Source organism: Dendrobates tinctorius, unplaced genomic scaffold (assembly GCF_039654945.1).
Source record: "Dendrobates tinctorius isolate UK_male_01 unplaced genomic scaffold, ASM3965494v1 ptg000015l, whole genome shotgun sequence".
Classification (NCBI taxonomy): Eukaryota; Metazoa; Chordata; class Amphibia; order Anura; family Dendrobatidae; genus Dendrobates; species Dendrobates tinctorius.
This window is the reverse complement of record NW_027361683.1, coordinates 35,500,430-35,527,127: the sequence shown is the minus strand read 5'-3', so window position 1 is coordinate 35,527,127 and position 26,698 is coordinate 35,500,430. Positions and strand designations below refer to the sequence as shown.

At 48.6% G+C, this 26,698-nt stretch overlaps 1 protein-coding gene across 2 annotated transcripts in view; it reads right to left on the bottom strand.

The window, feature by feature from the left end:
• Positions 1-399: 399 nt before the first annotated feature.
• The window catches only part of LOC141076150 (lethal(3)malignant brain tumor-like protein 4), a 140,311-nt gene continuing 114,012 nt past the window's right edge, over positions 400-26,698 (bottom strand). For both annotated transcript variants that reach the window (XM_073563494.1, XM_073563485.1), the window contains exons 21-22: positions 17,064-17,126; positions 400-934 (exon numbers count right to left, since the gene is read on the bottom strand). In XM_073563494.1, coding sequence (XP_073419595.1) covers positions 806-934; positions 17,064-17,126 — 192 coding nt within the window. In that variant the 3' untranslated portion in view covers positions 400-805. The remainder of the gene's footprint in view (positions 935-17,063; positions 17,127-26,698) is intronic.

Below are 26,698 nucleotides of genomic sequence, written 5' to 3'. Positions count from 1 at the left end.
CCAAGTACAAGGAAACTAAAATGGATTTAGAATTACTTTTCTTCGTATCCCCTTTTCATTTTAACTTCAAAATACGGATGCAGAGAACTAATCAAATCTGCAATGTGTGAATGAGGTCCCAACATTGTGTTGGCTTCTGCTTGATTGAAACCGACACTGTTGCCAATCCCTTTTTTGTTAGAAAGGTCCCTGAACAATAAATGGCATATTGTCATCTGCAACTGACCATGTTTGCAGCAGATCCACTCCCTGGCTGACAGACAATGGTCCTGAATGGTCGCCCTGCCTATCTATAGTGAATTTACAACTTGGGTTAGACAACCCATTTTTTTTAGTACGTGATAACTCTTCATTCTTCAGTTTACAGGACAAATACAAAACTTTACACAGGCACAGTGGTGACAACAAAACATTTTACTTCTTTGATGAGAAAATGAAAAAGTCATCTTCTACCATTAACCCCTAGTAGACAGCTCTCTAGGAATATAAGCACTAAGGCACCACAGAAACAAGTTTGTCAGGGTCTTAAGTGTTACAGGGCTCCGACTCCGCACACTGATGAAGATGGTTTCATACCAATAGAGCAAACAGAGCCAATAGTCCAAACCCCACGGCTGATGCCAGTTCAGGGCAGTCCACGTATTCTCTAAGGTGAGATCATTTTGTAACAAAAGTTGTCCAAATGCATGTATTCATGTATACCAGATGTCCCTCCTTCCCCGCATGTCAGTTACCGACATAAGTCTAGCTTCACACTAACTACTCATTGTCTTTGTTACTTTTTTTTTTTCTAAATACTTTGTCACTAGTTTTCATCCAAACTGTGGAACATAAGAATGGAATTGTAGATTTTTAGTGCCGGTCCCAATTTGAGTCCCAATATCTTCACCAAATCCTTTCGCGTAAGCAGGAGGAAGGCCTCGCCATCTATTTGCTGTGGGAATAAAGGAAAAAAAAACAAAACATGAAGATGGCTTAAGAGAATATTATCACAGTCAAGAAAAAACAAACATATAAAATATGCTGGTCTATGTATTTTTTTAACCTCTTAATGACCAGGTGTGAAAGGCTCCTAATATCTGACCAATTGTGTTCATTTCTGCCTCCACATTTTTCAGCAGTCATAACAGGATTTTTGGGTTGCTTACCGTAAAATCTGTTTCTCGGGGGACACAGAGACCATGGGTGTATGCTGCTGCCACTAGGAGGCTGACACTATGCAAAAAAAGGTTAGCTCCTCCTCCGCAGTGTACACCCCACCGACCGGCAGGGATTTCCTCAGTTAGTGAGAAAGCAGTAGGAGAAGTAACAGAATAGATTGAAAACAGAACAAACAACTCAACTGTAACCATTCAACCAAAGTAAGAACAGGAGCTGTAGAACATGGGAGGGTGCTGTGTCCCCCAATGAAGGCTCCGAGAAACAGATTTTACGGTAAGCAACCCAAAAATCCTGTTTTCTCGTTCGCCTTATTGGGGGACACAGAGACCATGGGATGTCCAAAAGCAGTCCCTGGGGTGGGAAACAAACTTCCATCAGGCCAGCGGACTCACCACCGCGGCCTGCAGAATCCTTCTACCTAGGCTGGCGTCCGCCGAAGCGTAGGTGTGGACTCTGTAGAATTTCACAAACGTGTGAACCGATGACCATGTTGCAGCTTTGCAAAGCTGCAGCGTGGAAGCTCTGTGGCGTACCGCCCAGGAGGCACCCACCGCCCGAGTAGAGTGGGCCCTGATCCCCGGAGGGGCTCCGCGACGCTTAACTCGGTAGGTTTCCAAAATTGCCGATCTGATCCAGCGAGCAATAGTGGCCTTTGACGCCGGGAGACCTTTCCGCGCCCCATCTGGAATAATGAAAAGAGACTCTGTCTTTCGCAAGGAAGCCGTCCTAGACAGATAGACTCTTATTGTCCTAACCAGGTCCAGCTTGTTCAAAGACCGCTCTCGGGGATGAGTTGGACTCGGACAGAAGGACGGTAGCACGATATCCTCATTGAGGTGAAACGAGGACACCACCTTCGGAAGGAAGGAGGGCGGAGGCCGCAGAACTACCTTATCCTGGTGAAGCACCAGAAAGGGAGAGCGGCAAGAAAAAGCTGCCAATTCCGACACGCGCCGGACGGAGGTGATGGCCACCAGAAAGGCCACCTTCCAAGAAAGAAGAGAAAGGGAAACTTCCCTGAGAGGTTCAAAGGGAGAACCTTGCAGAACCTCAAGAACCAGATTAAGATCCCATGGATCCACGGGCGCCCTGTACAGCGGAACCGTGTGAGCCACGCCCTGAAGAAAGGTCTTGACTTGAGGACGGGAAGCCAACGTTCTCTGAAAGAAAATGGACAGCGCTGAAACTTGCCCCTTCAAGGAACTGAGGGCAAGCCCCGCTTCCAATCCTGCCTGGAGAAAGGCTAGGACTGAAGGGAGCGAAAAGTACATGGGCGCGATGTCATTGGTCTCACACCAAGTGAAATAGGCCTTCCAAGTACGGTAGAAGATCTTGGAAGATGATGGCTTTCTGGCTCGGATCATGGTCTGAATTACTTGGTCGGAAAATCCAGCTCGTTTCAAAACCTCAGTCTCAACAGCCACGCCGTTAAATTGAGCGGCCGAGAATTGGGGTGGCAAATCGGACCTTGGGACAGCAGATCTGCTCTGTCCGGAAGCTTCCAGGGAGCGTCCACGAGAAGATTGACAATGTCCGCGAACCAAGACCTTCTGGGCCAATTCGGGGCGATGAGAATGACTGGAATTCCTTCTGCCTTGATCTTCCTCAACAGCTTGGGAAGAAGAGGCAGAGGAGGGAACAGGTAGGGAAGATCGAACTGGGACCAAGGAACGGCCAGGGCGTCGGCGCCCACTGCCAGAGGGTCCCGAGACCTGGACACGAATTGTGGGACTTTCCTGTTGAGGCGAGACGACATGAGATCTACATCCGGGTTTCCCCACCGAAGGCAGAGCCGATGAAATGCCTCCGGATGTAGGGACCACTGTCCCGCCGCGAGACTCTCGCGGCTGAGAAAATCGGCGGCCCAGTTGTCTACGGCGGGGATGTGGACCGCGGAAATTGTCGGAACGGAAATCTTCGCCCAAAGAAGAATTTTGGACACCTCCGCCAGGGCTGAGACACTCCGTGTTCCCCCTTGGCGGTTGACATATGCCACCGCTGTGGCATTGTCTGTCTGAACCCGAACAGGCAGTCCCTTGAGAAGCCTCTCCCAGTGAACGAGAGCCAGATGGATCGCTCGAATCTCTAGAACGTTGATCGGTAGTGCTGATTCCCGATCCGACCATCGACCCTGAACAGTGTGGTTGCGGAACACTGCACCCCAGCCAAGGAGACTGGCATCTGTGGTTACTATCTGCCAGTGAATGGGAAGGAAGGATCGACCCGATAGGATGAGAGGTGACGTCGACCACCAGTTGAGAGACCGCTTGATCCGGCATGAAAGATGGACAGGGTGATCCAGGTACAGAGGCGACCTGTTCCATCTAGACAGAATGGCCTGCTGGAGAGGTCTGGTGTGAAATTGGGCAAAGGGAACCGCCTCTATCGCCGTCACCATCTTTCCCAGGACCCTCATGGCTGTACGGAGGGACGGGGATCGTGTGATCTGCAGCGATCGTACCTCCTGCTGCAGGGAAAGGATCTTCTCTTGAGGGAGAAAGACCCTTGACCGACGAGTGTCGAACAGTAGGCCTAGAAAGACCAAACGTTGGGTAGGAACCAGACAGGACTTTCTCCTGTTGACGATCCACCCGAAATTGGAAAGAGTGTCCAGGACGATTAACAAACCTTGGTGAGCCTGTTGAAATGAGGGAGCTTTGATCAGAATATCGTCGAGGTACGGAAAAAGAGCGAGACCTCTGACTCTCAACAAAGCCATCAACGAAGCCATGATCTTCGTGAAGACTCTGGGAGCGGTGGCGAGACCGAAGGGCAGTGCGACGAATTGGTAATGGTGCTGCCGAATCGCAAAACGCAGAAACTTCTGCTGTCCGGAGAAGATTGGAACATGTAAATAGGCATCTTGGATGTCTATTGAGCACATGAATTCCTGCTCCTCCATGGAAGCGATGACCGAGCGAAGCGACTCCATTCGGAAGTGGCGAAGGCGGACTCTCTTGTTGAGCAGCTTGAGATCCAAGATGGGACGAACTGTGCCTTCTTTTTTCGGCACTACAAACAGGTTCGAATAAAACCCTGTGAAGCGCTCCGATTCGGGAACGGGCACAATCACTCCAGAACTGAGAAGAGAGGCGATAGCCGTAGAGAACCCCGGGATCAAGGCTGGATCTTTTGGAGGCCGGGATTCGAAGAAACGATCCCGTGGAAGAGAGATGAACTCTATCTTGTATCCTGAGGATACGACCTCCCTGACCCAAGCGTCCTCTACGGAGGCCAGCCAAACTTCTCTGAAGAAAAGAAGTCGACCTCCCAATTGGAAGGGCCCCTCGGGTGCCCGACGATAGTCATGCTGATGTAGACCGTCCAGATCTAGATCTGGACGGTCTGCCCTGGGAAGAGTGGGATCGCCAGGAAGGAGTGGGTCTGAAAGAAACTTTCTTCCTATCCTGGCGTGCCTGCGGTCTCTGTTGATTGGAGGAGTTGTCCGCCGTATTGAAACGGCGGAAAGTCCGAAAGGGTCGAAACTGACGCCTTAGTGGAGGTCTGCGAGGGTTGGACTGAGGGAGGAGTGAAATCGTGCCTCCGGTGGCGTCCTTAATAATCTGGTCCAATTGGGACCCAAAAAGGCGCACCCCTTGAAAAGGCAGGTTAGTGAGGGACTTTTTAGAAGACAAGTCCGCTTGCCAGGCCTTTAGCCAAATAGTACGTCGAATTGCAACTACGTTGCTTGACGCCTGAACTGCGCAGGATGCTGCATCCAAGGAAGCGGAAAGAAGATAGTCCCCCGCATGGGAGATCTGATTGGCGAGATCGGCCAAACGCTCCGGTTGCGCCTTATCTAGGATGCCCTGACGGAGGTCGTCTGCCCACATCACTATGGCTTTTGCTGCCCAGGATGAAGCAAAGATTGGACATACCGCCGCTGAAGCCGCTTCGAAAGCAGACTTTGCCAGGGATTCTATAATCCTGTCATTAGAATCTTTTAGGGACGCCACGCCTGAAAGCGGGAGAACCGTGTTATTGGAAAGCCTGGACACGGGCGGATCCACCGAGGGAGAAGCAGACCAGTTGTCCGTGAGCTCCTTAGCAAACGGATAGAGTACGCTGAGACGCTTCCCTCTTTGAAAGCGTCTGGTCGGATCTTCTCTTTCCCTGGTAAAAATCTTTCCAAACTCGGAATGGAAAGGAAATACCCTGGAGGGAGTTTCTGCCCGTCTGAATGAAACCTCCTGATCTGAGGATTTCACAGGGGATTCAGCAATATCGAAGGTATGATGGATCGCTGCAATGAGGTTCTGCACTGTGACCTTCATGTTCGCATCCTGGTCTGAATCCAGCTCTAAAATCCCCTCAGATGACCTGTCCGAAAACACTTCACCTGACTCGGGAGAGGAGGCCCGAGAGGGAGGTTGCTGAGACGGGCTATGCGGTGAGATGGGGCTAGGAGAGGATTCCGGCTGGGGATCTCGCCTGGGTCGTTTGCGACTAACGCTGGCTGACTCAGATGGAATCTCTTGGGACCTGCTGGGCCCTGCCGAAGTGTCCAGGGGCAACTTATCCAGAACGGCAACTAGGGATTGAGACACCTTGGTGAGGTCTGCCACTGATTGAGATAGAGAGGAGGCCCAGCCAGGCATGGGGGGGTTCACTCTCACCTGGGGCCGTAGATGGCTCCTGGGCGGCGTCCGACTGAATTGGATTGCTACAATCCAGACAGAGGGGAGAGGACTGACCTGAGGGAAGTTTGCGATTGCACGAAGAACATGCAAAGAACTTGACTAGGGTGCAGGGGAGGGCCATAGAGCGGGTACGATCAGATTTCGAGTTAGACATAATGAAAACCTGAGGTAGTGCCGGAAGGTTGGGGGACAGAAGGCGGAGAAGGGTCAGTCTGCAGTGCAGAGCTACTCACGGACCGGTGTCCCCAAAGCACAGGCTGCTGGATATCCGGAGATGTGCGTCCGGCTGACAGGCTGTGAAGATGGTGCCTGCCTGTAGAGAAGCGAGCGTCCAGGAGAAGGGGAAGGGCGGAGCTCGCCGCAGGGTTACCCAATCGCTGCCCTCTGGCCATAACAGGCTGAGCAGGAGAAGGAAAGGCGGGGGGAGGGCGGGAGAAAAGCCCGCTTAGAAGAAAGGGGCGGGAGGCGTGGCCGCGACGCTGCGGTAGGCCCGAACAGAAGCCGGGGCCTAAATTAGTTGCGGCGGCCGCCTGTCAGCAGGGGGTCGGCGCGGAGGTTGGGACAAGGACGCAGCCGCTGCTGGAAGCCGCTTCCCAGCATGGAAGGGAGAGGCCCTGTGCTCTCCGTCCCCAGAAAGGGGGGAGGGAAGGGGAAGAGCGGAGGGCAGCAATATAAGGATGATGTGCCCGTAGGGTGGCTGCGGACAACCGCAGCGCCCGCATCCCTGTGCCAATGAAGAGGACCCCCTGTCCGTCGGGAATGGCCAGCCAGGTAAAATAAAAAAGGCCATACTCACCCATCCCCGATCCATTACCTGGATTGAAGAGCTCCTGTGTCTCCTCCAACCGACAGGCTCTGGTAGGCGAGTGGGTGGGAGACTGGCGACAAGGACCCCTGGAGTCGCTGGCACGTCTTGGTGTCGGCGTCCGTCTGGGCTGCTGGTCCTGTCGCGGAGAACTGCAAGGATACGGGGTGGCAATACACGCCGTACTCGCAGACTCCATGTGGGAGTACAGATGTGACTGTTCACTCTGTATCCCTCCGTAGAACCTGTAAAGGAACGACGCACGACGAGGTAGATAAGGGTCTAATGAAAGACCCGTGTCCACCTCCTACTGACACTAAGCTAAACTGAGGAAATCCCTGCCGGTCGGTGGGGTGTACACTGCGGAGGAGGAGCTAACCTTTTTTTGCATAGTGTCAGCCTCCTAGTGGCAGCAGCATACACCCATGGTCTCTGTGTCCCCCAATAAGGCGAACGAGAAATATTTTTTTTACCGACGAGACTCGATAAGGATTCGTTTTTGTGAGACAAATTGCATTTTTTTTTTTTTTCATTTTGCTTTCTCTTACATATTTATTTCTGTACAACTTCTAGATGCTTTTTTTGTAATGCCAATATAAAGAAAAGTTAGTATTTTTACTGTTATGTTCATATTTTTCTTAGATCATATTTCACATATTCAAGTGTATGGGTGGACGGAAAACTACAATTTAGTGATCAGTGTCAGGCAGCTGCTGCCAAGGCAAATAGTATAATGGGATGCATTAAAAGAGGCACAGATGCTCATGAGGAGAACATAGTTTTTGCTTTATCCAAGTCACTAGTATGGCTACACTTAGAATACACAGTACAATTTTAGTCTCCGGGGTATAAGAAGGACATGGCTGGCCTAGAGCGAGGGCAGAGAAGAGCGACCAAGATTAAGGGAATAGGGGAGCTGAAATACCAAGACAGGTTATTACACTTGGGGTTATTCAGTCTGGAAAAACCAAGGCTTAGGGGGCGATCTTATTACAACATACATATATAGGAGAGAACAGTGCAGAGGTCTTTTTAATGATGTTTATAAAACACTTAGGTCTGCCACACTGACAAGGGGGCATCCTCTACAGCTAGAGGAAATAAGGATTAATCAGAATTACCGACGCAGATTTTTTACTGTAAGAACAGTGAGACTATGGCACTCTCTGCCGTATGATGTAATGAGTGATTCACTACTAAAATTTAAGGGGTGACTGGGTAACTTTCTTGAAAATAGGGATTTTTGTGTGTACTTACCGTAATATCCTTTTCTCCAATCCAATCATTGGGGGACACAGGACCATGGGTGTTATGCTGCTTGCCACTAGGAGGACACTAAGTGAACACAGAAAAAATTAACTCCTCCTCTGTAGTATACACCCTCCGCTGGCTGAGATTGACCCAGTTCGGTGACAAAGCAGTAGCAGCATTAAACAAGGAACAATATACTATGTCAAAACCTAAGACCGAGACAACAAGCCAATAGGCTAACAGGGTGAGTGCCGTGTCCCCCAATGATTGGCTTGGAGAAAAAGATTTTCCGGTGAGTACACACAAAAATCTCTATTTCTCCTACGCCTCATTGGGGGACACAGGACCATGGGACGTCCTAAAGCAGTCCCTGGGGCTACCGGAGGTCTGCAGATTTCAATAAGGGCAGTTTAGGAATGCTTATGTTACGCAGAATAGGAAGATGAATATGGAGATTCACAAGGGTATATTGATTGATTATGTCTGTGCAGAGGGGGGAACAAAAGGGGTAGTGTCAGGCATTTATAAGGATCTAATGCCTACTTTTTTAAATAATCATATTAGAGCACAGGGGAAATGGGAGGAGTTGGGTAGGATAGAGGAAGATAAATGGGAAGTGATTATGGAATATATACCCCAATTATCGCTGAGTGAACCAGGCAGACTCTCGCAGATATATGTACTCCGTAGAGTATATAGGACTCCTGAGCGGCTGTATAGAGCGGGTCTGAGACAGACTTCTGAGTGTCCTCGGTGCCAAATAGAGGGGTCTGGAATTCTCCATGTTATGGCAGTGTCCAAATCTGAACCCATATTGGACAGCGGTGCTTAATGCCATAGGAGGAGCGTATGGTTGTAGGATTGAGAGGGATCCTGTGGTGTGTATACTGGGATATGTGAAGGAGGTCCAGGTACATAATAACTATAAAGTGGCAATAGCTAGATTATTATATATTGCGCGAAAACTGATCGCAAGATACTGGATAAATGAACATCCGCCGACGTTGAGGGAATTTTTCAGACAGTCTGACTCTATTGTGAATATGGAAAAAAACCATTTACGTTAAGAGAAAAGGCATAAGAACATTTGAGACACTGTGGACACCTTGGGTGGAGAGAAGATGACCCTGAACTTAGGTTACACCATGCATTATTTGCTGCTCTTGTATGTAATGGGGAGGAGGGGGGGAATTTCTGAAACTAATGACCATTGTTAATGTTGTTCTCATTGCAATTTTTGTTCTATTGTTTTGTACGTTGAATTTGGTTAAATAAGAGTTTATCTGATTTAAAAAAAAAAAAAGCAATCCCTCGGTGGGGAGCAACACAACTGCTAATACCCCATGTTCCACTGGCTTACAGCTGTGGTACTGCAAAATGTGCCTGCCAAGTGCTGCATCTGCAGAGGCCTGAGAATGAATGTGGTAGTGTTTTGTAAAAGAATGCAAGCTGGACCAAGTCACAGCTTTGCAGACCTGTTCTGCTGACGCCTGGTGCCGAATGGCCCAAGAGGCGCCCACTGACTGAGTAGGATGCGTCTTAATCCCTGCTGAGACAGGTGTGCCCCTGACACAGTAGGACTCCTGAATAGCCCGGCAAATCCATTTGGCTAGTGTGGCCTGAGAAGCGGCTAGAACCTTCCTATGCCCCTCTGGAAGCACGTACAGGGCATCCGACTTGCGGAAGGGAGCCGTCCGCGAGATGTACCGTCTAAGAACCCTAACCACATCCAGAGTGTGAAGAGCCTTCTCGATACGATGGACTGGTGCCGGACAGAACGAAGGCAAAACAATCTCCTCATTGAGATGAAAAGACGACAACTTTTGGCAGAAAAGACGGGGACGTCCTCAAAACTGCCTTGTCCTGATGAAAATTCAAAAACGGAGGTCGGCAGGACAGGGCCGCCAACACCGAAACTCGTCTAATTGACGTAATCGCCACTAGGAAAGCCACCTTCCAAGAAAGAAAGGTTAGTGAAACGTCCTGCAGTGGCTCGAAAGGGGCTTCCTGTAAGACTCCGAGGACCAAGTTAAGAGCCCATGATTCCAACGGCCTTTTATAGGGAGGCGCCACATGGGAAACTACCTGAATGAACGTCTTCACCTGTAATCTGGTAGCGATCTTGCGATGGAATAAAACAGACAAGGCTGACACTTGACCTTTGAGCGAGCTAACCGTGAGACCCGGCTCTAATCCGGATTGCAGGAATTCCAATATGGAAGGTATGGAGAACACCAGAGGAGATCGTCCATGGTCCTTGCACCACAAGAAGAAAGTTCTCCAGGTGCGATGATAAATGCGCATGGACGCGGGCTTCCTAGCACTAATCATGGTGGAGATCACTTCATGAGAGAATCCAGCTGAAGCTAAAATCCAGGAATCAATGGCCACGCCGTCAAAGACAGGGCCCCGGATTTCTGGTGGTAAATCAGGCCCTGCGAAAGTAGATCCATGCGATCTGGTACTCACCAGGGAACGTCGGCGACGAGTTGAACTAGTTCCGCGTACCATACCCGGCACGGCCAGTCCGGCGCGACTAGGATCACTGGTACCCCCTCTGCTCTGATTTTCTTGATGACCTTTGAGAGTAAAGGGAGAGGGGGAAAAATATTCGGGAGTCGAAACCGATAGCAGAACTGGAGCGTCTGCTCCAATGGCGCATGGATCACGTGACCGGGCAATGAACTGGGGGGACCTTGTTGTTTAGTCTTGAGGCCATGAGATCCACATCCGGAGTCCCCCAGCGACGGAAAATCTGGTGAAAAACTTCCGGGTGAAGAGACCACTCTTCCGAGGCGAGGCCCTGGCGACTGAGAAAGTCCGCCACCCAATTCTCTTCACCCGGGATGTGGATTGCCGAGATGGCCGCATGATTGGTCTCGGCCCAACGGAGGATGTGACTCACTTTGTGCATGGCCGTTCTGCTGCGGGTACCCCCCTGACGGTTGATAAACGCCACAGCCGTGGCGTTGTCGGATTGGATCCTGATGGGGTGACCTGCGAGGAGATGGCGAAAACAGAGTAGGGCTAGCCTGATTGCTCGTATCTCCAAGATGTTGATGGTCCATTTGAGAGTCGCGTCTCCCCAACGACCCCGTGCCGTGTGGTGGCGGAAAAATGCACCCCAGCCAAGAAGACTGGCATCGGTGGTCACCACCAGCCAACGTACTGTGAGAAAAGACTTTCGTTGGTTCAGGGAGGACTTCAGCGTCCACTACCTGAGGGTCTGTCTGAGGAGAACGGTCTAGGGAGAACGGGTTATTGTCCCAAGCCAACAGCAGCGCATGTAGCAAAGGGCGGAGAAGGAACTGTGCGAACGGGACCGCTTCTATCGCTGCTACCATCTTTCCGAGAATCCCCATGCTGAAGCGTATGGAGTGAGGAACCGGGAGGGAAAGGATCCGTGCTCCCTGTTGTAAGGCCAAGGCCTTTTCTGGAGGAAGAATGACCAACCCGCGGGAAATGTCCAGGATCATTCCCAAGAAGGAAATTTGCTGAGCCGGTACTGGAGAAGACTTTTCAAAGTTTATTTTGTATTCACCGTGATACCTACGGAGTCCTCGCAGGCTGAAAGGGATGGGCCCTTGATAAGTAGGTCATCCAGATAAGGAAGTACCCCCACTCCTCGGGTGTGAACAATGGCCATGACAGCTGCCATGACCTTGGTGAAGACTGTGGGGGCGGTGGCAAGGCAACGAACTGGAAATGTTCCTCGCGAATTGCGAAGCGTAGGAACTGTTGATGGGACGGAAAGATTGGGATGTGACGGTAAGCATCCTTGATGTCTTTTTCCATGGGGGCGACGACTTAACAGAGATTCCATTCTGAATCGTCGTACCCTGACAAACCTGTTCAACAGCTTGAGGTCCAGAATGGGCCTCATCATCCCGTCCTATTTCGGAACCACAAATAGGTTTGAATAAAAACCCTTGAACCTTTCGTCTTGAGGGACCAACATAATGACTCCGTCCCTTTGTCAGTGTCCGCCGGATACCGCAATGAGTCATTGTGTAGAGGATCTATGGGATCTGGCTCCCTTAGTTCCAGACGCTCTTGGCCTGGGTTTCCAGGCGCGATTAGGTCTGTATGAGACGTGGGAACCTCTGTCTCCACACGGGGACCGACCTGATCCAGAAGAGAAGGTTGTGGAGTACTAACTGGAATTGTTGCGAAATGACCGAAAACCGAGTCGGTCGTTGAGTCCGAAACGGCCAGATAGGCCTTTGTTGGGGAAGGAATTTACTCTTCCCTCCGGCAGCGTCAGAAATGAGCTGATCCAGTCTCTTTCTCCAAATAGGCGACCAGTTTAAGGCAGAGAAGATAATTATCTCTCTTGGAAGCGGAATCTGTCTGCCAGTCGCAGAGCCATAGGGCCCTTCTAATGGAAATTGCATTTGCAGCTGCCTGTGCAGCGCAATTGGCAGCATCTAAAGAAGCGTTAACTTGAAAGTCTCCTGCATGAGCTATCTGACTGGCGAGGCTGGTCTGCCTCCAGGGAAAGATTGCTATCCTGGATGGCTGTGACTAATACCTCTGCCCAAGCAGCCATAGCCTTAGCCACCCAAGTCCACTGCGAAAGAAAGATGGAAAGAGCACCGCTCTGGAAGCCTCAAAGACTGAGCGAGCAAGGCAGTCAATTTGACGGTCAGTGGGGATTTTGACTGAAGAACCGTCAGATACGGATAGGAGCGTTTTGGAAGCAAGACGCGATATAGGAGGATCCACTGAAGGGGACTGTAGCCAATCCTTCATTAGATCTGGAGCAAAAGGATATTTAGACTCACTAGGCTTTTGACCTGAGAATCGGTTATCTGGCAGATCCCTATGTCTCTGGACAATGCCCTTAAACTCAGGATGGCTGGCAAATACTTTGTGTACACGTTTAGTCTTCTTAAAGGACACAACGTGTTCCGGAGCGGAAATATTTTCCTCGTCCAGCCTCAGAATCTTGTTGACCGACTCTATAAGAGAATTAAGCGTTTCTTGGTCATTCGGGGGGTCCTGAGTTAATGACGTGTCAGACTCTGAGTCATGTTCGCTGCGAACGTCAGGAGAGGGAGAACGAGAGACAGAACTTGCAGATGCCGGAGCGTGAACGGGGGACGCGTCATGGGTTCTTTTTCTAGAAACCTGACCACCCCTTGACCAAGTACGACCCCTGCTGGTGGACGGTTCCCGACCATCGCCAGAACCCTCCTCGGTCGGCAAAGAGACGTCCTGACTTAAAGAGGAGTCCCGGAGGGAGTCTATTGCCTTGGTTAGGGACTCCACAGACTGTGACAGGGATGCAGCCCACTCAGGGGGACTAAACTCAGTGGGAACAATGGCGGCGGATGGCGTTTGAGCAAAGGCCGGGTTGCAATCCGTGCATAATGAAGCAGTGTGAGCACTGGGCAAGGCAGTATTGCAAGTGGCACAAAAGGTAAAAAAACAGTGTTTTTGTTAGCCTTTTTGGTCTCCTTAGATTGAGACATAGTGCCCCCAAAGGGTTAAAGGCAGAGTCTGGGCTGCAGAGAAAAGCATATAATTGTGCAGAGAAGGGGTTAAGCTTTCTTCCTGAGGCAGATGCAGCTTACCCAAGGTCCTGTGCTGTGTCCCCCGGAGAGAAGTTGGTGTTCCTGCAGCGTCGCTTGGCGCTGTCAGTCAGTGTGCCCCCACAGAGCAGGCTGCTGAAGAAAAATATGGCCCCCGAGACTAGCAGGCCGCTTATCGTTCAGGGCGAGAAGCGCCAGGGACGTGGGCGGCGGCGGTCCCAGCGGCGGGAGGCGCCATGTAAATTGCGGCCTAGTGCGGCTAAAAAGCCGGGGGCTAAATTTCTTGGGCCTGCCAGCGCTGAGCGCCGACTGAAAGAAAACACGGGGACTGCGAGGGGCACCGATGGACTGCCGCTGGCACCAGGCCAGTGCTTCCTCCCAGGGACTAGAACCCAACCCGGTACCTCCACTGCAGGGGTGCGCTGTTCGGGACAGCTCTCATCTCATCCTCCCGGGTGATGCAGCAGAGCCGGAGCTGTTCTTAAAGGTATATGCCTCAATCCATCCTCCCTATAGAGAGGGGGATGGAGAGGCTATGGGGCTGAAGGACGCCATCAGGTGGGGGCCTTTGCGCCGTGAGATTTTTGCGCTCTAAGTGCTCGCCCTGTATCACTGTGGGGAGATCAGGACCGTGAAGGAACACTCAACCCAGAGAGTCAGGCATGCCCCAATCGTCGCAGGAGAGAGTACGGGGAGGTATACTCTGCGTTCTCGCCTGTTGGTGGTTCGGGGGAGAATGGACCCTTGAAAGGGATCCGTCGCCCCCCTTCACTCCGTTAAGTAAAAAATAAAAATTAACAGAAAAAAATGAAAAATTGAATATAAAAACGTTGGGGTTTGAAGCCAGACCCAAGTGCCTCCTACAGACACTAAGCAAGAACTGGGTCAATCTCAGCCAGTGGAGGGTGTATACTGCAGAGGAGGAGTTAATTTTTTCTGTGATCACTTAGTGTCCTCCTAGTGGCAAGCAGCACAACACCCACTGTCCTGTGTCCCCAATGAGGCGTAGGAGAAAATATATTACAGGTTATGGGTACTATTCTGAGATGGGACGTGGATCAATGAAACTGGTCTTATTGCTGTATGTGGCGTTGGGAAGAATTTTTCCCTAATATGTGGCATCTGCCCCATGGAGATTTTTGCCTACCTATAGATCAACATGTTAGGCTATAGGCTGAACTTGATGGACATAAAGGGGTATTCCCATATCCTATGTGCAGTAGGTGTAATAATAATATTAGCAAGTACCTCCAATTAGAAATGTAGTATAGTTCTTCTGATTTGCTATGTTGCTTACACCCTTGTGCAGGGCCTTGCTGTGCTTAAGCAACCACAGTTACAACCATTAGCAACTGTCACTATGTCAGTGGCCGTAACCATCGATATCTAAGCTACTAAAATGCCCTGCACATGGGAAAAATGAAAAAGAGAATCAGACAAACTATACTGCATTTCTAACTGGAGGTATTTGCTATCATTATTACACCTATCACATATTGGGAGAAGATCAAGGAGATGGGAATAGCCCTTTAAATCTACCTTAAACCTTAAAATAAAAACTACACATATTAGCAACTACCTGGAGAATTCACTAAACAGATATATACACACACACACATACATACACACGTGGTCAAAATTGTTGGTACCCTTCGTTTAATGACAGAAAAACCCATAATGGTCACAGAAATAACCTGAATCTGACAAAAGTAATAATAAATAAAACATCTATGAAAATGAACAAATGAAAGTCAGACATTGCTTTTCAACCATGCTTCCACAGAATTTAAAAAAAAATAAAACTCATGAAATAGGCCTGGACAGAAATCATGGTACCCTTAACTTAATTTTCTTTCACAACCTTTTGAGGCAATCACTGCAATGAAACCTTTCCTGTAACTGTCAATGAGACTTCTGCACCTCTCGACAGGTATTTTGGCCCACTCCTCAAGAGCAAACTGCTCCAGTTGTCTCGTGTTTGAAGGTTGCCTTTTCCAGGTGGCATGTTTCAGAAACTATTAAGCTAAGGATACCGTCATTTCTGTCCAGGCCTATTTAATGAGTTTGTTTTTTTTTTTTAAATTCTGTGGAAGCATGGATGAAAAGCAATGTCTGACTTTCATTTGTTCACTTTTATTGATTTTTGATTTATTACTTTTGTCAGATTCAAGTTATTTCTGTGACCATTGTGGGTTTTTCTGTCATTAAACGAGGGGTACCAACAATTTTGACCAAGTGTGTACGTACAGTACATACATAGTCATGGCCAAAAGTGTTGGCATGTTTGAAATGGTTCCAGACAATGTAATTCTCAAAAAAATATATTTACAATTACACATGTTTTATCATACACATGTTTATTTCCTTTGTGTGTATTGGAACAGCACAAGAAAAAAAAAAACCTGAGAAAAAATTTCAGACCACTTTTCTTTAGCAAATTGCTCCAGGTCTCTCATATTTGAAGGGTGCCTTCTCCCAACCCGCCATAGGTGTTTAATGGGGTTTAGATCTGGACTCATTGCTGCCCACTCCAGAGCTCTCCAGTGCTTTGTTTTCATCCATTTCTCAGTGTTTCTTGAAGTATATTTGGGGTCATTGTCCTGCTGGAAGACCCATGACCTAGGGCACAAACCCAGCTTTTTGACACTAAGTACTACATTGTGACCCAAAATCCTTTGTTAATCTTCAGATTTCATGATGCCTTGCACACAGCCAAGGAATCCATCTTTGAACCTCCGCTATATTTAATTGTAGGTACTTTGTTCTTTTCTTTGTCAGCCTCATTCCATTTTCAGTAAACAGTAGAACGATTTGCTTTACCAAACAGCTCTATCTTGGTCTCATCTATCCATAAGACGCTTTCCCAGAAGGATTTTGGCTTACTCACGTACATTTTGGCAAACTGCAGTCTAGCTTTTTTATGCCTGTGTGTCAGCAGTGGGGCCCTCCTGGGTAACAGTACCGCTCAGAAGTTTGGACACACCTCTTCATGCAATGGTTTTCCTTACTTATTGGAATGTGCACATTGTAGATTCATACTGAAGGCAGCAAAACCACAAAGTGTTTGTGGAATAGAGCACAGCAAAAAATGGAACCGACACACCTGTTCAATGGAAGCCATTCCAGGTGACCACCTGATGAAGCTGCTAGAGTTTTTTTTTCCCTGCAGAATGAATCTACAATGTTCACATTTCAATAAAAGCAAGAAAAACCATTTTATGTACAGGTGGTGTCTAAACTTCTAACCAGTACTATGGCTTCAGTAGGCCCCCGACAGCCGTAAAAATCTATCGCAGTGCCGTAATTGTGTTGCAGAGGAACAGTAGATAGATGGGTGCTGAATGGATTTGCAGGTCGACCATAGCCACAACAATGGACTGCAGTAGTCTTTCCTATACTATTGCCAGGATAATTTGACTCTGGTAAGCTATACTGAGGATTATTACTGTATAACCTGGTAATTGATTAAATGACTTAAAAGGTAATAAGGGAGAAACTGTAATGACTTCAATGTGTCCTATTTATTGGAACATTCTTAGTTCTCTTATATAGTACCGTAATTTAGTCATTCTTCTGACCTTCTGCAGCCACATACCATGGACGTATATCCTTGTATAGTTCCACACTAAATATGTGGGAGATAAAATGAGGATTTATTGGGAAAGATCATACCTCTTCTCTGAAGACAGATGCTTGCTCCATACAGCCTGGCAGCTGCTGGACAAATAAAGCAACCTGCAAAATAAATAGAAAACCTCTATATACCAAATTATTGAGAAGGCAATGTGTCATCAGAAAATCAGCTCATCACTAGATAATGAGGGCTCAAATTGGGGTCCTTTTCAAGCACAGATATCTGGCCAATTTATGGTTGATCAGACCAATTTCAAGCTAAACTGTTGTATGTAAATGGCTAACCAATTGATTGAAATTGGTCTAATCTACTTAAAATTCTGTCAATCCAAATGATGACAGGGTGTAAACAGCATCTGAAAGATAGAAAGGTGTTATTTTAGGGCAAAGCAGAACAGATGATGGAGAGACTATGTATGCTCTGTAAAGAAACAATACATTACAATGTGACTGTATATTTATGTACATGTACAGTGCAGCGGACAAAGCTCCGTTCTGTATGGTGCACTGATCAAGTGAGCAGAGCCGATGCCATCAGCAGTATGTTATAACTCACACCCTGCTGCAGTTGCTGCTATCAGTGGCAACATTGATTATGGAAGCTTAACCCTTTTGATGCCATAGTCACTAGCAACTGTGGCATCTAGATGGTTGTAAGAGGGAGGTGGTTCTCTTTCGCTCAATCGCGCTCTTCAAGATCCAATCACAGAAAACCAACGTTTGCTATGCTAACCCCCGACCAACCAATGTCCTCTGCACGTGTCAGCTATAGTGGCCTGTTAGATCCTGCATTAAGCAGGGTCTAACAGGCCTCCTGTCAGGGTAAGGCTTATGCTCACACTACTGTATTTTTGGTCAGAGTGCATTAAGGCTCTTCATAGAAGTTTCATTCTCACAAAGCAAATGTGTGAGTATCAAAAAAGAAAAAAACAAAAAAAAAAACAAAACTATGCAGCCATTTTGCTCTTCCATTTTTCAGATGAGACTCACCCATAAAAAATAAAAAAAAAATAATCACATATGGTTAGTTAATATAGCATCCAAAAATTATGGATACAATGCATTTCTTTAAAGTAGGAAGCTGTATTTGGTTTTATAAAGAACTGAAGATGTAGATGAAAAATAGAAGACCCGAGAAATGAAATGGTCACATTATTTAACCCTTGTAATTGGCATATAATGGTTTTCCTCTATCGTGTTCAAAAATGTAGCTTTTTCATCATATTTACACCAAAATTAGAGTAAAAAAAAAGTCATCAAAAAGCCATGTATGTATAAAAAAATGTTTTATTGAAAATATCAACTCATCCATCAAAAAACAGGCCCTCATATGAGAAAATAAAATAAGTTATAGTCATCACAGTATGGCAATGGAAAACAAATAATATTTTGTAGAAAAAAAAAAAAAAAAAAAGATTTGAGTTCAGAAGTAGCAAAACATGAACCTATATAAATGTGGTATCACTGTAATCTCACTGACTGTCTTATCACTTTTACCGCACGGAGAATGTCAAACATAAATAACAACAATTTCTGAATAAATGTTTCTTGTTCATTCTGTCTTGAAAAAAAAAAAAAGTTTGAAAAATGGATTAAAAAATGTAACGTAGTGCAAATTGGTATCAAGAAAAATTTAACTCATCCCACAAAAACCAAACCCCCATGCCACTCTTGTGACTGAAAATTAAAATTATCTTAGAATATGAGAAAATAAAAAAAATTAATAAAAACAGTAACTTTCATAATAAAGGGCTTTATTGTGCAAAAGTGGCACAACATAAAAAGAAAAATATTTAAATCTGGTGCTGCTGTAATTTGTAAAACAAAGCAAAAAAAACACAAAAAACCGCAGTACACAATTCCTGAAAATTTCTGTTTATTTGTTCTGCAAAAATTCTTAAAAAAAGCTAAATGTTTTGTATCCCAAAATAACGGCAATAAAAAAATTCAACTTATAGCAAAAAACAAGCTCTCATTCAGATCACTTCCTTGTTATTGGTAGCTTAAAGCAGTTGTCCTCAAACTATGGCCCGCGGGCCACATGCGGCCCACCAAGGACGTTTATCCAGCCCATCTCAAGGGGTCTCAAGCAGCTGTTCCTTCTACCTCAGCTACACCGGCTGCTGGGCCCGGCTGACTTTGAACTTCACTACAGCTCAATGCCGGCAGGCCCTGTAATCGTGGGCAGAAAGAAGAGGCGGCGAGGAAAGGCGATGGTGCTGCCACTCCGGAAGACTTGCAGCCCTCCGTATGAAGCCTGATGACGTCACGCCACCTGTGCCAGAAGACGACGGTACTGGTGTAATGTAATAATAGCGATATATATATATATATATATATATATATATATATATATATATCTCTCTCATGTACAGCACCATGGAATCAATGGTGCTATATAAATAAATAATATATATTTATTATTACACCAGTACCCACCCATGTCCCCACTGCTCTGAAGAGGCGCCCGCTCGACTGTCTTCTTCTAGCACGGTGTTGGGCTGTGAGCACAACCCCCATCTGTGGATGTTGGGCACTCAGACCATCCTCATGGAGTCGGTTTCTAACCATTTGCACAGACACATGCACATTTGTGGCCTGCTGGAGGTCATTTTGCAGGGCTCTGGCAGTGCTCCTCCTCTTGCTCCTTGCACAAAGGTTGAGGTAGCAGTCCTGTTGCTGTGTTGTTGCCCTCCTACGGCCTTCCTCCACGTCTCCTGGTGTACTGGCCTGTCTCCTGGTAGCACCTCCAGCCTCTGGACACTACGCTGACAGACACAGCAAACCTTCTTGCCACAGCTCGCATTGATGTGCCATCTTGGATGAGCTGCACTACCTGAGCCACTTGTGTGGGTTGTAGAGTCCGTCTCATGCTACCACGAGTGTGAAAGCACAACCAACATTCAAAAGTGACCAAAACATCAGCCAGATAGCATTGGTACTGAGATGTGGTCTGTGGTCCCCACCTGCAGAACCACTCCTTTATTGAGGGCGTCTTGATAATTGCCAATAATTTCCATCTGTTGTCTATTCCATTTGCACAACAGCATGTGAAATGGATTGTCGATCAGTGTTGCTTCCTAAATGGACAGCTTGATTTCACAGAAGTTTGATTTACTTGGAGTTATATTCTGTTGTTTAAGTGTTCCCTTTATTTTTTTGAGCAGTGTATATTCCGGCCCTCCAACGGTCTGAGGGACAGTGAACTGGCCCCTGTTTAAAAAGTTTGAGGAGCCCTGGCTTAAAGTCTCTGGAAAAGCGGCATGGCTCCCCAAAGAAACAATCCAGCAAAATCCAAGTCCTAAAAGCCAAATGTGTGCCCAAACTACAGTCAACACCAACATATACGGCATTGTTGCAGAGGGGAGAACCCAATTAAAGGGGTTATCCAGAACTTGACAACTGATGACCTATCCAGCAACTGCTACAAACTGATATATAGTCAGAACCCAGTAGCCCTGTGTATTGCGTAGTGGTCTCTGCTGAGTACTGCTCTTTATTTCTCATTTAAACTAATACCCTGCAGTATTTGTCAGCGGCCACTAGGACATGTGCGGTGCTGCACCGGTTTTCTGCCCACACATCGCTTTTCTGCAGATGCAGCATTCAGCTGATTAATGAGGGTGTCATATCCCCCCATATTGAGGATCTACCCTACAAACAGGTAATCAATTATTAAGTTCTCAACGATCCCTTTCATAATTAAAAGGATGTGTATCTCTAAAAGGACAAGTTGGGCACAATCTATTAGCCAATAAAATGGTATATTTACAATTTTCACTCTCAAATACTCTGCGTGCCAATTTCTGGAATACTACTGTGGGGGTCACATTTCTAAAGAGGGGTATTTTGTAAAATAAAGGTCACTTTTTGGAGATTTCCACTGTTTTCAAGAAATTCCAAGTGGAATTGTTTTTCTTCTGGGCCCTGCCAAATGGCCAAACAGAGGTGTATGACCACATATAGGCTATTGCCGTATTGGGGAGAAATAATAAATTACAAGGTACTTTTTCTCTTATTAGCCATTGTAAAGATGAAACATTTTGATCTAAATCTACTTTTTGTAACAAAATGTCAATTTGCATTTTCTCACTGCCCAATGGTAAAGAAATCAGTGAAAAGCCTCAATAGCAAAAATGCTCATCACAGCCTTGAAGGGGTATTCCCATCTTCAAGATCCCATCCCAATATGTAGTAATAATATTAGCAATTATCTCCAATAAGAAAAGATGGATTTTGGTTCTTACCGTAAAATCTCTTTCTTGGAGCCTTCATTGGGGGACACAGAATACCATGGGTGTATGCTGCTGCTGCTAGGAGGCTGACACTATGCAAAAACAAGAAACTTAGCTCCTCCCCGGCAGTATACACCCACCGACAGGCACCAAGCACCTCAGTTGGTGAAAAAGCAGTAGGAGAAGCAACGAGAAAAACTCGAACCATATGTACCAACCCAACAAGGGACTCTAAGACCCAACACGGTACAATTTAAACAGGGAGGGTGCTGTGTCCCCCAATGAAGGCTCCAAGAAAGAGATTTTACGGTAAGAACCAAAAATCCATCTTTCTTTATCGCCTTATTGGGGGACACAGAATACCATGGGACGTCCCAAAGCAGTCCCAAGGGTGGGAACAGCAAAAAGGAACGAAAGTAACCGAAAGGCTCAGGTCGGCCGGTGAGCCACCGCCGCCTGCAGAACCTTCCTACCAACCACAGCATCAGACGAGGCCTGGGTATGAACCCTGTAGAACCTCGTGAAGGTGTGCAAAGATGACCAGGTTGCAGCCTTGCAAATTTGCATGGCCGAGGCCTGGTGACGAGCAGCCCACGAAGCCGCCACAGCCCGGGTGGAATGAGCTCTTACTCCCAGAGGGGGCCGCTTTTCCTGAAGACGATACGCTTCCAGAATGGTAGAACGAATCCAGCGAGCGATCGTGGATTTGGAAGCCGGAAGGCCCTTCTGGCGACCTTCAGAGATGATCAGCAAGGAATCGGACAGACGAAAGGAAGAGGTCCTGGCAAGATAGACACGCAGGGCTCTAACTACGTCCAGTTTGTGGAGAGACTTCTCAAGAGGATGAGATGGAGCCGGACAAAAAGAAGGAAGGACGATATCCTCATTGATATGGAAAGCGGAAACCACCTTTGGAAGAAAAGAAGGAACGGGCCTGAGGACGGCTTTGTCCTGATGGAGAACGAGGTAAGGGGAACGACATGACAAGGCCGCCAATTCAGAAACTCTTCTGATGGAGGAAATGGCGATCAAAAAGGTGACCTTCCAAGAGAGAAGGGACAAAGGAATGTCCTGGAGAGGCTCGAACGGCGCCTTCTGGAGCGCGCCAAGGACGAGGTTGAGATCCCACGGGTCTATTGGCGAATGATGAGGGGGAGCCACGTGGGAAACCCCTTGTAGAAAGGTCTTGACCTGTGGTAGAGAAGCTAGCTCTCTTTGGAAGAGGATAGAGAGAGCGGAAACCTGGCCCTTGAGCGTACTGAGGGACAGACCCGCGTCTAACCCAGCTTGAAGAAACCCTAGGATAGACGGGATAGAAAAAGACATTGGGAAGACTCTTATCATCGCACCAACGGAAAAAAGCCTTCCAGTACCTATAGTAAATGCGGGAAGAGGCTGGTTTCCTGGCTCTGATCATAGTTTGAATAACCTGACTGGACAGACCTGATTCCTTTAGAATTGCGGTCTCAATGGCCATGCTGTCAAACTCAGAGACTGAGAATTCTCGTGGTAAAGGGGGCCTTGCGAGAGAAGGTCTGGACGGTCCGGAAGCCTCCAGGGAACGTCCGCGAGCATGTTGACCAGTTCCGCGTACCAAGGCCGTCTTGGCCAATCTGGAGTGACTAGAATCACTGGTACGCCTTCCGATTTTATCTTTTTGACCACCCGAGGGATCAATGCCAGAGGCAGGAACAGATACGGAAGTTGAAACTGGGACCACGGAGTCACCAGTGCGTCGCATGCGACGGCTAGAGGGTCCCTGGACCTGGCTACGAACTGCGGCACCTTGTGGTTCATCCGAGATGCCATGAGATCGACATCCGGGGTGCCCCAACTGTCGCATATCTGAGAGAAAACCGCGGGGTGCAGGGACCATTCGCCGGACGCTAGGCCCTGGCGACTCAGAAAGTCGGCTGCCCAATTTTCCACCCCTTGAATATGGACGGCGGAGATTGTCGGAACGTAACGTTCTGCCCAGCGGAATATCTTGGCCACTTCTGACATTACCTGTTTGCTGCGCGTGCCCCCCTGATGGTTTATGTACGCCACGGCCGTGGCGTTGTACGACTGAATACGGACCGGCTTGCCGGAGAGAAGGGGCTGCCAGTGAAGAAGGGCCAGGAAAATCGCCCTGATCTCCAAAAGATTGATTGGAAGGAGAGACTCCTGTGGCTTCCAGCGGCCCTGGGCCGCTTTCTGATGGAACACGGCTCCCCATCCTAGAAGGCTCGCATCGGTGGTGATGATTTGCCACTGAGGCGGAAGGAAGGACCTCCCTTGGAGAACTGACGCTGGCCGTAGCCACCAAGTGAGAGACTGCCTCACTCTGAGAGGAAGCCGAATAGGACGGTCCAAGGACATCGTGGTCTTGTCCCAGGCTGAAAGCAGAGACAGCTGGAGAGGGCGAAGGTGATACTGCGCAAAGGGCACTGCCTCCATGGAGGCCACCATCTTCCCCAGGACCTTCATGCCGAACCGAATGGGAACAGGCCTCTTGAGAGTTCTGATGCCCTTGGACAGAGTTGTAAATTTTTCCTGTGGAAGAAAAACACGGGCTAGCTCCGTGTCGAATTCCATACCCAGAAAGGTCAGACGCTGGGTGGGGACCAGAATGGACTTCTCCTTGTTGACCAGCCAACCTAGGCGGCTGAGAGTGTCCAGGGTTATCTGAAGGCTCCGGAGACAGTCCTGGCGAGACGAACCCTTGATCAAAAGATCGTCCAGATAAGGGATGATGAGGATCCCTCTGGAGCGAAGGATGGCCATGACAGTCGCCATTACCTTCGTGAAAACCCGGGGCGCTGAAGCCAGGCCGAAAGGAAGAGCTGTGAACTGAAAGTGGTCTCCCTGAAACGCAAATCGAAGGTACTTCTGATGTTGCACACATATTGGAATGTGCAGATAGGCATCCCGAATGTCCACCGAGCAGAGAAATTCCCCGGGCTCCATGGAAGCAATCACCGACCGAAGAGACTCCATCCTGAAATGAAGAATCTTCACGTGGCGATTGAGCAATTTGAGGTCCAGAATAGGACGAAGAGAGCCGTCTTTTTTCGGGACTACAAAGAGATTGGAGTAGAACCCGGAAAACCGTTCGTCTGAGGGAACGGGAACAATGACTCCGGCGGAAAGAAGGGAGGAAATGGCCTGCAGAAAACCCGGAATCTGGGCCCGCTGTCGCGGAGGCCGAGACCGGAAAAACCGTCTGTTCGGGAGTGAAGCAAATTCGATTTTGTAACCGGATGCGACGAGTTCTCTGACCCAAGCGTCGTCTACAACGGACAGCCAAGCATCCGCGAAAACGGAAAGTCTGCCGCCCACCCTGGAAGAAATTCCAGGTGGGGGTGACCCGTCACTTAGACGAAAATCTGCCGGAATTGGCTCCTGCAGATCTGGAATATTGTCCTCTAGATCTCCAGCGAGGAGCGGGTTTGTAGGAAGGTTTCCTCTGATCCCGCTCCCTGGTGGCAGGCGGCCGATCCTGTTGAGTGGCTCTCTCCGTGGCAGAGAAGGGACAAAAGGGCCTGAATGGTCGAAACCCCCTTCTGTTGAAGGGACGTTTTGGTCGAGACTGGGGGAGCGAAGTACTTTTACCTCCAGTGGCATTGGAAATTATCTGATCCAGCTTTGCTCCAAAGAGCCTAGAGCCATGGAATGGCATATTGGTAAGCGACTTTTTCGAAGTAGTGTCCGCATTCCATGACTTTAGCCAAAGGACTCGGCGTACAGCTACTATGTTGCTGTTAGCCCTTGCTACGCAGCCGGCCGCGTCCAAGGAGGCGGCCAAAAGGTATTTTCCCGCCTGGTTAATCTGATCTGCAAGATCTGCCAACTCGTCTTGAGGAGCTGACGCTAAGATGCCTCTGCGAAGAATTTTTGCCCAAGCGGAAATGACCTTCGCCACCCAGGCGGATGCGAAAATAGGGCAGAGAGAGGCGCCAGATGCCTCAAAGATAGACTTAGCCAGAGATTCAATCTGCCTGTCAGTAGGATGTTTGAGCGATGCCCCGTCTGGCAGAGAGAGCACCGTTTTAGAGGCTATCCGGGATACTGGAGGATCTACCTCTGGAGCCTTGGACCACTTTGAGAGCAGTTCTGTGTCAAAGGGGTACAGAACGTCCAAATACTTGCGGCCTGAAAAACGTTGCTCAGGGCGCTCCCAGTGTTTGGCTAAGGTAGTATTGAAATCGTTGTGATTGGGAAAGGTTCGGGACGGAGGTCTGGCTCGTCTAAGGAGAACCGAGCTTTCCTGAGCTGGAGCCTCATCCTGTTTAAGTTTTAGTGTTTGGAAGATAGCTGCAATAAGACTATCGACCATGTCCCGCGTTTTAGAAACGCTGTTCCCCTCTGAGCTAGCTTCCGAATGAGAATCATCGCCTGACTGAAGGCTGTCATCCGAGGAAGGAGAAGGAGGCCTGGGAGCGGAAGGGCCCTGCGAGCTCGAGGACGAAGTGGACAGAGCCCGCTTCCTAGAAGTCCTTCCCTGTCTGTCTCTCTGAAGGTCGCGGTCAGGTGCGGACGACTCACCCCGAGAGGTGGTCGGGGCAGAGGTGGCTGAGGATAGCTGAGGTAATCGTTCTAAAACCTGGACCAGCGACTGTGATACTTTTGTCAAGTCAGAAACAGACTGTGACATTGTAACGGCCCACTCCGGGGGGAGAGAGGAGGGATGAGCGCCCTCTGCCCGGGACTCTGTGCGTTCCTGAGATGCTGACATATTGGAAGGACTGCAGGGGGGGCAGAATGGGGACGACTGACCCGATGCCCACTTCTTTTTACAGCGCGCACAGGCGTAATAGGTAGCGGTGGGCCTAAAGCAGAGATCCCCTGAAGGGTTGGGCATAAGTGAACTGCACTGAATGGCCGCAGAAAATAGGGAATAACTGCCGAGGAGAGCTAATCCCTGTCCCAGAGCCGAGCCTACCGAGATTCTGTGCGAGCAGCAGAAGAAACGCCGAAGTGTCCCCCAAGCAGCGCAGGAAGGAGTGATTCAGGCATCAGGAAATCCTTGTGCTGGGAGATGGGGGCGGAGCTTAGCGGCAGCGCCGCGATTGGTTAATAGCGACGGAGGGGGCATGGCCGAAGGGGGAGGCTGGCATATCAAAGAGAAAGAAGCCCTGCGATGGGCTAGAAAGGGCGCGCTGAAAAGAGCGCGCTCAGGAAGGGAGGAGGGAGAACAGAGGAATTCCCCGCGCTGAGGGGAAAGTGAAAGTGAAAGTGCCTCCTACCCTGACGGCGCCGCAGCCCCATGCCCGACATACCGCGCTAAGGATGCGATCTCCAGGTCCTGCTGCTAGTGACGCTGCGGTGAGTGAGGGGAACCCTGTAGACTCCCTGGCTAGAGCAGGGAAAGTGAATGAGGGAAAGCTGCTGAGCGCGCGAAGGCTGAAAAGGGCGGGAGATTCAAATTTGTGGAACTGCCAACAAGGTTCCTTCTTC